At 39.8% G+C, this 11,435-nt stretch overlaps 1 protein-coding gene across 1 annotated transcript; it reads left to right on the top strand.

Moving 5' to 3' along the window:
• Nucleotides 1-5,824: 5,824 nt before the first annotated feature.
• Nucleotides 5,825-10,789, top strand: LOC137726231 (26S proteasome regulatory subunit 6B homolog). The gene is made up of 7 exons (XM_068465124.2): nucleotides 5,825-6,081; nucleotides 6,744-7,281; nucleotides 8,308-8,538; nucleotides 8,737-8,895; nucleotides 9,093-9,245; nucleotides 9,655-9,738; nucleotides 10,297-10,789. The coding sequence occupies exons 2-7, from the start codon at nucleotides 6,781-6,783 to the stop codon at nucleotides 10,429-10,431; spliced, it is 1,263 nt and encodes a 420-aa protein (XP_068321225.1). The 5' UTR covers nucleotides 5,825-6,081; nucleotides 6,744-6,780; the 3' UTR covers nucleotides 10,432-10,789.
• The last annotated feature ends 646 nt before the right edge of the window (nucleotides 10,790-11,435 follow it).

Raw genomic sequence — 11,435 nt, 5'->3', positions numbered from 1 at the left:
AATTGGTTATTTTTATTTTTATTTTTATTTATTATGTATTTCTTTATTTCTTTATTTCTTTTCACAATATACCTATACTTCTAAAAATATATATAATCTACGTACCTTTTGATGCAATCCATACTACAGAACTGATTCGAAGACCAATTATATTCAATCTGCACTTTGTAACAGTGTGATATATTTGGTAAAACAAAACCAAAATCGAATTGCTTTCACTCATGCCGCAGCACGAGCATAGTAAATAGAATACAAGTGTAAACCTAAGAATTGGAAAGCTGGTATCCACCAGTTTAATTCTTGAATGTTTATTAGGCAAAAAGCTTAATCTGACTTAAACTCACTTCTGCAAAGCTCAGAGGTCTTATTGGAATTGAATGACATAAATCAGATGAAATTTGGAAAAGTTTGATTTTTATTACAAACTTTAAAATTTGGTTTTGAAAGTCTAAACTAACAACCTTGGATGGCTAAAATCCATCATACTTCATAGCAAAGTGATGTGTTTGAACCGAGACATCTTTTCGGAAAAGTATTATGCGCTCGAAAAAGAGTTCGACTCCAAATCTGTAATATCCCCCCACATCCTTGTGCCTTTCTTCGGTCATTTTTATTAAGGATACTATTGTAAATTCATCTTCAAGGGATAATACTTAGAGACTAAGGAAAACTGTTAGTTTGTTATAGGTTTGTTTTCTCTTAGTTAGAAAGTGTTGTGACTTGCTTTGGCTCACAACTAGTATATATACTCATATTGTAAACTTATTCAGATGTGAAATACAAATATAATTTCCAAACATGGTATCACCCGCCTGAGTCTCACGACCTTTCGATCCCAAATTTTTCCCGCTTCTCTGCTTTTCTTTGCCCTTTCCCGCTTCTCTGTCGATCTCCTTTCTTTGATCTTGTTCTTGCTAGTCCTTGATCTTGCAATCCTTTGCTATTGCTTGTCCTCTCCTCTGATTTCTGTATCTCTAATCATGGCGTCTGATTCCTCCTCGGCTTCAGAATCTCAATCTTTTCCCCCAATTGTTTCTTCAAACCCTAATTCTTCGATTACGGTCCAGAACATTGGATCTATGGTTCCGATTAAGCTCACCACCACCAATTACCTGACCTGGAGTGCTCTCTTTGCTCTAATCTTTCGTCGTTACAATCTCACCGGGCTGATTGATGGCTCTATGGTGGCGCCGCCTCAATTTCTCATTGATTCCTCCGGTGCTCGCACTCTCAATCCGGCGTATATTGCCTGGTATGAAAATGATCAGAACATCCTCATCTGGATCAACTCCTCTCTCTCTGAATCCCTAATTCCCTATACTGTTGGCGTTTCTTCGGCTCGTGAACTCTGGGCCAAATTGGAGTCACGACTTGCTGCTGCCTCCCATTCTCATATCCATGAACTCCGATCTCGCCTTCGGAAACTTACCAAAGGCGATCTCACTGCTGCACAATATCTTCAATGCACTGAAGAAATTGCAGATGCTCTTGCCAGTGCTGGTGCTCCGGTTGAAGATTCTGAATTAATTTCTGTGGTTTTTCATGGCTTACCTCCTGAGTTTGATTCTTTTGTGGATTCTATCCAATTTCGTCTTGGCTCTATAACTCTTGATGAGTTACATGGATTGCTTCTCAGCAAAGAGATTCAATTGACCAGTCGCAAGCAAAGTACCCCTGTGTCTTCTTTTCAGGCTTACAACACCTCCACTGGTCTTCTACCTTTGCCTGTCAACTCTGTCTCTCAAGGTCCTGTTGCTCAGTTTTCTTCATCTTTCAACAATTCCAGTCGTGGACTGGATCGCAATTCTAATTGGAGCAATCAGTATAATCGAGGTAATTTCAGGCAATCTAATTCTTAGAGGTTTTCCCAATTTCATCGAGGCAATAATCAGTGGTTCAATCGTGGTGCTCGCCTTAACTTTTCATCCACCCGGAAACTCTCGTGTCAAATCTGTCGCCAATCTGATCATGAGGCTTGCGCCTGTCCTCATCGCATGGATCCTCACTATAATACCAAGTCCTCTCAATCGGCTTTGGCTGCTAGCACCTCCAATCCTTCTTCTCCGTGGATTGTCGACTCCGGTGCCACCTCTCACATGACCAACACCTATGCCACGCTCCAGAATCCTGAAGCTTACACAGGCCCTGAACAAGTGTATATTGGTGATGGCAAAGGTTTGCCTATCACTCATTCTGGCTCTTCTCTTCTTACTGCTTCACCTAGTAATTTTGCACTCAAATCTGTGTTGTATGTGCCTGCTCTGAAACACAATCTTCTGTCTGCCAATCGTTTTTTAATTGATAATCAAGTCTCCATGCATCTTTATCCATCTCACTTCGTTGTGAAGGATCTTTCTTCGGGGAGGATGCGTTTTAAAGGTCCTGTTCAGCATGGGTTCTATCAGTTTCCTCTACATTCTTGTACTACTGCCAGGCCTCTAGCTCTCACTGCTGCTCCCAAAGCTTCCAGAACTCTTTGGCATGGACGATTGGGCCATCCTTCTGTCGCAGTTCTTAATAAGCTAGCTTCCATCTCTAGTATCTCTATGCTACAGAATAAGAGCACTTCTCTTTGCTCATCTTGTGTATTAGGCAAAAGTTCTCGGTTGCCATTTGTCTCTATTACTAGTACTACAAAGAAACCCCTAGAACTAATTCATACGGATGTTTGGGGCCCCTCTCCTATTGCTTCTAAGGAAGGTTTTCGATTCTATGTCATATTTGTGGATGACTTTACTAGATATTGTTGGTTCTACCCTCTGCGATACAAATCTGATGTACTCTCATGTTTCATGCAATATAAGTCATTGGTTGAGAATGTTCTGTGTACTAAAATAATTGCTCTAAGATCTGATTCTGGTGGTGAATTCTTGAGCACTCAATTTTCTAATTTCCTGGCTCAACATGGCATTCAACGTCAATTGTCCTGTCCTCACACTCCTAAACAAAACGGATGTGCAGAACGTAAACATCGCCATCTTGTGGAAACTGCAAGGACTCTCTTGGCAGCCTCTAAAGTCCCTCATATTTATTGGGTTGATGCGTTTGCCACTGCCATTTATCTCATAAATCGGTTGCCTACTCTATCTCGCCCTTCTCCTTGGGAGTCACTTTTCCAGAAAGCTCCTAGTTATAGTACACTGCGAGTCTTTGGCTGCTTATGCTTCCCATGGTTGAAGCCTTATATTTCTTCCAAGCTGGATGCTAAGAGCAAGCACTGTGTTTTCCTGGGGTACAACCTTCACCATAAAGGTTACAAATGTCTTGATCCTGTTACAGGGAGACTGTACATCTCTCGGCATGTGGTCTTTGATGAGGTGCAATTTCCCTTTCATACTCTTCCTCCTCCTCCTCTCTCTTCCCACCCTCCCTCTACCCTCTCCACCTCTTCTATACCATCTTCTCTTACTTTTACCTCAATCCCTCCTCCTTCATCTCCCCCTGTCCCTTCCCCTCAACCTGTCCTTTCCAATCACCCTCCTCTTAATCCTGTTTCTTTCTCAGCTTCCCCATCCCCTGCCTCTTCCTCCCCACTGTTGAACACTCATCCTATGCAAACCCGCTCAAAGTCTGGTATATACAGGCCTCGAGCCCTCACTGCCACTAAACATCCCCTTCCTTCTCAGTTGTTACCAGATTATCTTCCCACCACTTATCTTCAAGCTTCCAAACATCACCATTGGCGCACTGCAATGCAGGAGGAATTTACTGCTCTTTTACACACTCGAACCTGGTCATTGGTTCCTTCCCATCCCTCTCAAAACCTAGTGGGTTGTAAATGGGTTTTTCGGATTAAAAGGAAGCCTGATGGCTCTATTGATCGTTATAAAGCCAGGCTGGTTGCCAAGGGCTTTCATTAACAAGAAGGTCTTGACTACACTGAGACCTTTAGCCCTGTGGCTAAACCTGTGACAATTCGTCTTCTCCTTACTTTAGCTGTTCAATTTGACTGGTTCTTGAATCAACTTGATGTCAGCAACGCCTTCTTGCATGGTACTCTTTCTGAATCAGTTTTTATGCAGCAACCTCCTGGTTTTCAGGATCCCTCTAAACCGACTCATGTCTGTCAGCTCCATAAATCCTTATATGGTCTGAAACAGGCTCCTCGAGCCTGGTATGATAAACTGCATGCTGCTCTTCATTCACTTGGCTTTGTTGCTTCTCAAAGTGACCACTCTCTCTTTGTCAAAACGGATCCTTCCTTAATCTTCATTCTGGTTTATGTGGATGATATTTTGGTTACTGGTCCTTCCTCTGCTGCCTGTCAAGCTGTGATTCACCAACTCAGTGCTATGTTTCCCATCAAGGACCTTAGAGCTTTACACTACTTTCTTGGTATTGAGGTCAAACGTTCCTTTACTGGCATTTTCTTATCTCAAACTAAATACATTCTTGATTTGCTTACTAAAGCAAACATGGTTGGTGCCAAGCCCTGTGCTACACCCCTTAGCACCTCCAAACTTGATCATGACTCTCCTCTTCTTGAAAATGTTACCGAGTATCGATCCTTGGTAGGTGCTCTCCAATACTTAACCTGGACACGGCCTGATCTTAGTTTTGCTGTTAATCTTGTCTGTCAATTCATGCATCTTCCATGAGTGTCCCACTTTCAAGTTGTCAAGCGCATTCTTCGCTATCTTAAGGGCACTCTTGAACTTGGCCTCTGGTTTACTAAATCCTCCTCTCCTCTCTCTCTCACGGCCTTCTCTGATGCTGACTGGGCCGGTTGTTCGTTAGACAGGCACTCTACTGGAGGTTATTGCATCTATCTGGGCAATTCTCTTATTAGTTGGAGTGCTAAGAAGTAACTCACTGTTGCTCGTTCTTCCACCGAGGCTGAGTATCGTTCCCTTGCTAACACTACCTCTGAAAAAGCTTGGATTTGTAAACTGCTTACTGATATTGGCTATTGTTTACCTTGCTCTCCTCAACTCTGGTGTGACAATATTTCTGCCCTGTCTCTTGCTAAGAATCCTGTTTTCCATGCTCGCACTAAACATGTCGAGATCGACTATCACTATATTCGTGAACAGGTTCTGGCTCAGCAGGTCTCTCTTCATTTCATATGCTCCCAGGACCAAGTCGCTGATATCTGTACTAAGTCTCTGTCCAAGCCCAGATTTCTATTCCTCCGTGCCAAACTTCCACTTCGACCTCTCTAGTTTCGTTTGAGGGGGGATATTAAGGATACTATTGTAAATTCATCTTCAAGGGATAATACTTAGAGACTAATGAAAACTGTTAGTTTGTTATAGGTTTGTTTTCTCTTAGTTAGAAAGTGTTGTGACTTGCTTTGGCTCACAACTAGTATATATACTCATATTGTAAACTTATTCAGATGTGAAATACAAATATAATTTCCAAACAATTTTGTCCTCAATGCACTCGGCTATCTATTCTACATCAACTCATCTGTGCCAAACTTAAGATAATCTTGCATTATTTTGTGTTTTAATTTTGATACATGACATAATGTGATTAACCTGAAATACTACTACATCTCCATGCTGAATTATGAGGGAAATTATTTTCCTAAACTAAAAGCTAGGTTGTTTAAACCTTTCCATCTCTATATTCCAATCCTGCTGGTAGTTACAATCGTAAGAAACACTTTCTTTTACAAGCACAAATGTTTTTTTTTTTTTAAATAGATCCAACATGTTTTTATGCAAAATTCATCACAATTTTTTTATTAAAAATTTAAATGTATTTGTGACCGAAAAATATTTTAAATTTTTGAACCAAATGTAGTCAGAAACATTTTGATTATAAAAAAAATTTGTCCCCAAAAGAGGTTGAAATTTTTGGACAAATTTTTTTAAATGATGGGCCTAGTGTAATACCAGTTAAAAAATGTTTTGGGCTGGTTTATGAGCCTAGCGGTGGCGAAACACAAGAAAACGTCGTCGTCTTTCCAACTGGCAGTTAAAACGGAGTCGGAAGTTTACTTTCGTGAGGCTCACTCCTTCTCTCTCTTCTGTCTCTCCTCGATCTCCTCCGCGCTCTCAATCTTGGCTCTCCTCCCCCACCATCTTCACCGTCTCTCTCAGACTCATTCAGACAAAGAAAGCTGCCAGAAAGGTATGATGTTGATTTTGGGGTAAAATTTAAATTAGGGTTTATTCAATTAGATTTGGGTTGATTTTCTTATTTGTGCCCTTTTGAAATTAGGTAGCGCTTTGCTGCATAAAAATTGAAGGGACATTGCAAAATTCATCAATTAGAACTTTTGATTTGAACACTTTTTTATGTTTGTCTTCACCTGGGAACTGGAACCCTAATTGTCAATGATCATTTCAATTTCTAATGTAGTGTATTATATTTGGCTTTCAAATCCAATTTATTAATTATTTATGTCCAAATCAGTAGCCAATATGCCCTGTAACATTGTTTGATGAACTAAAAATTGGTTAATGATAAACGTAGTCCTGTTAATAATCCCAGTTGGTCTGCAATCCTCGGTGTGTTGGGGATTACTCGTCAACTTCAAGACCTGCTAACCATGCCAGTTCGTATCAGTGGCTTATTAGAGTGTATAGGGTGTACTCTATTTGTATAAGTATAAAATGGTGATTTTTTTTGTTTAATGTTCTTTTTAAATCAGTAAATTGTATTTAATTGCTGTCATTGAATTTTACCCGATGAATGGTGTATATTTGCTGATGTAAGCTATCCTGTAAATAGATCGGAGTCGAAATTTTTAATTAACCTCCCTTTCTCTCTCTCTCTTCGCTTCTCCCCAGAGCGAACCAGAAGAATCGAAACTCCGAGAGTGCAACAATGTCAGGATCAGCCATGGTGTTGGATCTGAAACCTTTGCCTGAGCCACCAGCTTCAATCCCCTCCATAAGATTGGACCTTCAGGGCTACACCGACCAAAACCAGGCCTCCGATGAGGATGATCTCTACAGCCGCCTCAAGTCCTATCAGCGACAGCTCGAGTTCATCGACATCCAGGAAGAGTATGTCAAGGACGAGCAGAAGAATCTGAAGCGTGAGCTCCTCCGCGCCCAGGAAGAAGTCAAGAGGATCCAATCGGTGCCGCTTGTCATCGGGCAATTCATGGAGATGGTCGACCAGAACAACGGGATTGTGGGCTCCACCACTGGCTCCAATTACTATGTTAGGATTCTCAGCACCATTAATCGGGAGCTCCTCAAGCCTTCTGCTTCCGTTGCCTTGCACCGCCACTCCAATGCCCTCGTGGACGTTTTGCCTCCGGAGGCCGACTCAAGTATTTCCCTCCTCAGCCAGTCTGAGAAGCCCGATGTCACCTACTCTGTAAGTTATGCCCAATTGAGTGATTAGGGTTACGACTGAATTAGGGTTTTTTTTTCATGTGCTTGACACCTACTATCAATTGTTGCAACAAATGCTTAATTGGAATCAATAGATTACTATTAGGGTTTTGGATTTATGGAATTTAACGATATTCTAGCCACTTCTTGAGGATAAAGTTAGCTATTCTGAAAAACTCACTCTATCGGTGCCATTTGAGTGTGTGGATAACTTATTCTCTTTACTCAATGGTCTTTATGTTAGGAGAAGTAGAGTGGAGACCAAAATTTTACCCGTTACTCAAGTTCTATGAGGATTGAAATTAACTATTATGTATGCTTATTTTTATGCTCAATTTGGCATGCTTAGTGCCGAAATTCTGAAGCTTTAGGCTTTATAAAGTCTTTTCAAGCAGGAGATGAACAGCCTATTATATAATTGATCCTATTTGACGGTTTGTTGTCTAAACTAGGAAACTCATTAATCTTTTCTAATTTATACCTTATTGGAAAGAACTGGTTGCTATTGTTGTCTAAACTACTTGGTTCTGAGAATTAACCAATTAGGTTTAGTTGGCTTTTATTGGTTGGTAGCCAATTTCAACACAACAAGAATGCTATGGTGTGTAATATGCTTTAATTTTCTTATTAAGTGTCATGGGGACACGTAACATTTCAAGTATTGGCTCACCACCCCCACCCTGATTTTATAATGTCTAATTCTTGAATACATTGCCTGTTATTATTTCTTATAGGAATTGGCTCGTCAAAGTTAGTGTCCTATTTTGTTGAGGATTGTATTAGGAAAGAAGTAAGTTTCCTTATACAATTAGCTATGTAATAGAAGCAATTCGCTATGTGTTTTGCTCTGTCAAATGCAATCAAGCCGGTTATTCAGTGAAGCTTTTTGTGCATGTGATTAATCTGTTTGCCTCTGCCTCTAAGCTAAATACCCATAGGCACATTGACTTAATTATAATCTATATGTTAATCCCTTAATTTTTTTTTTTTTTTGGTTGTGGTGCATCAGGATATTGGAGGATGTGACATTCAGAAGCAAGAAATCCGTGAAGCAGTAGAACTGCCACTTACCCATCACGAGTTGTACAAACAGATTGGAATAGATCCCCCACGTGGTGTATTGCTTTATGGTCCACCTGGAACTGGTAAAACCATGTTAGCAAAGGCCGTGGCTAATCATACAACTGCTGCCTTCATCAGAGTTGTTGGTTCAGAATTTGTTCAGAAGTATTTGGGAGAGGTATATAACATAGTCCTATTTTTTGTGTGTTATCTTTTTCTTACATTCAACAGATCCTTATTGTTTTTTGGAATAACAAATATTGTGGGCAAGTGTTGCAAGGGCACTGTGATATTTTCTTGTTGCCTCACGCTCTGTTTTATTGACTAAGTTAGAAACAGTGTGAGTTCTTAATTCTTTTTGTTTTCTTTGTCAAAGGGTCCACGAATGGTTCGTGATGTTTTCCGTCTTGCCAAGGAGAATGCACCTGCCATCATCTTTATTGATGAGGTGGATGCTATTGCTACTGCAAGGTTTGATGCTCAAACTGGAGCTGACAGAGAAGTTCAGAGAATCCTTATGGAGCTCCTTAATCAGGTAGGACTGGAAGTTTTGACTTGAAAGAATTTGTAATCTGAATGAACTAAAACTGTAAATAAACCGGAACTTGGATGTTCAATGCATCGCTGTGGGGGTGGAGAAAATATTTCAACAGACATCGGAAAGTTTAACCCTGAAACGTTCCTTTTCTGCTTTCTGTTCTCAACGTTGTTTTTTGCTTAATATCTTTTCAGATGGATGGGTTTGACCAGACAGTGAATGTTAAGGTTATTATGGCTACTAACCGAGCAGACACCTTGGATCCTGCACTTGTGCGTCCTGGAAGGCTTGATCGGAAGATTGAGTTTCCTTTGCCTGATAGGAGGCAGAAAAGACTTGTTTTTCAGGTAAATAATATGGTTAAAGTATCTTTCAATGAAAGAATTGTTATTGGTGAAATGTTGTTTGTAAGCTGTGAGGTATTCATTTTTCTCATAATCACAAGTTTTGTAGCTTGTGCTATGTCCATTCACTGCCATCCATATTAGTGGACCTGTTACTTACCCCCTATGTCTGAGATTCGGACTGCACAGAAGTCGGACACCTCAAAACACATCTGCACCCAATTTCTACATGAGATTATCCCATTCAGCCCTCTGTTATCCTTATGTCTTATGATATTTATCTAACTTGGCACCAGTTTATTATATACCCTTTCTTCTATATTTTCTTTTGCAATCATGATTTCTTACTCTTGTGGACATTTAACAAGCTAATGCAATTACTATAATGTCAATGGACCTGCCTGTTCTGCAGGTTTGCACCGCTAAAATGAACTTGAGTGATGAGGTAGACTTGGAAGATTATGTCTCTCGGCCAGACAAAATCAGTGCTGCTGAGGTGAGACACTAATTTCTTTTGGGAGAGAATATGCTTATCGTTCTCATTCTTCTACCAATGTTAAATCCTGTTAGTATTATGTTGTGTTTTTTAATTCTCTATTTTAATTTAATTCGGGGTTTTGGTTGGGGGCGCTGTTGGGCTTGTGCTATGATCTTGAAATACTAAGAAATATTTGCTTAAAGCTCTTGGTTAGAACAACAGTCATGATGTTAGACACGTACATGTATGTTTGTTTAGAAGAATTATGGCTTTAAGAATATACATGTCTTATATGGGACGGATCTGTAAATAATGCCAGCATTGGGGACAGTAACATCGTCAAATGGGGTTGAATTTAGCCTTTTAATGATCGATAACAAAGACCTTCTCATAGTGGATCTCCATAAAATTTGTTCTGACGAATGTGAGTTCTCGTATTTGACATCAGCTGTAGTATTCTGTGTCTGATTGTTAAGATATCATCGGGGCTCTGCTGGTGGTCTCAGATCTTTTATCGTTTTATATAAAAAAAATTGATTGTGTAGTAACTGTCGTAAATGGTTTGGGTTTGTACAGATTTCAGCTATATGTCAAGAAGCAGGAATGCATGCAGTTCGGAAGAACCGATATGTCATACTCCCAAAGGACTTTGAGAAGGGTTACCAAACCAACGTGAAGAAGCCCGACACTGACTTTGAATTCTACAAATGATGGGTGCTGGAAGCTCGTATACTACAGATGGTCTTTTATGTTTAATTTGGTCTTATCGCGCAAGCTCGCATCCGAAGGTATGGTATCTTTGAACAATTTAATAGGTCAATCGAGGGATGTTATTGTGGTGATGACGTATGATGTGAAACCGTATGGCCTCAACTCGAAAATGTTTATTTCTTTATAACACATGAACTATGTCAACTGGGGCATGGGTTCATAGGGATGTTCCATCGAGGGCTAAAGGTCTTTATCAAGAATCACACACATGTATCTATCTGTTGTCTGTAAGACTGACCACAAGGTGTTTGTCCTTTTGGGGTTCATGGATCATTCAATACAATCAAACATGATTCAACTGCCTCTTTTAATAGACATATTTCAAAATTTAAACTCACGTAATTATAGGATGGTAATTTGTTGTAAGGATAACCTATAAATGATATTTGCAATAAATAGACAAACTCAAAACCACTAAGACATTCATTTGAAGTGAAGAAAGATGAACGAATACGATTCTACAAGTAAACTCAAAATCCTTAATCCCATGGTTATATGGTTCTAGTTTTTGGGGTGTTTTTGTTGATATAACTTTGAAGAAAGATCCAAAAGATAGATGTTTCGGATCGTTGAAATACGTTACAGAATGAACTCACAAAATCATCTGCGTAAAAAAGTGGTGTTACTGATTTGTCACCTTTAAGCATACATAAAAAGATTGTACCTCTGCTAATTAGTTACTATTAGGACCATATTTTGTCAGGAACATATAACAAAAACCTTATATATCTGTTGACCCAACAAAACTACCAAACCCATGTAACGTGCGGTTGAATAGCTAATGAGTTAACTATATCCTTCGGTTGAATGCGGGGCATGCCAACTTGGCAATTGAGCTTAGTCGGTGAGTAGATGAAGGTGGCATTGGTGTCAAACGTGCTGTTGACTTTTTATCCGAGTGATTGGAGTTGAGGAAGGAACTCGTTTGGAGCCGAGAAAGGAAC

The sequence above is a fragment of the Pyrus communis genome, chromosome 5, assembly GCF_041283825.1.
Source record: "Pyrus communis isolate YQ-2024b chromosome 5, ASM4128382v1, whole genome shotgun sequence".
Lineage (NCBI taxonomy): Eukaryota > Viridiplantae > Streptophyta > Magnoliopsida > Rosales > Rosaceae > Pyrus > Pyrus communis.
This window is presented reverse-complemented; position numbering and strand designations above follow the sequence as displayed.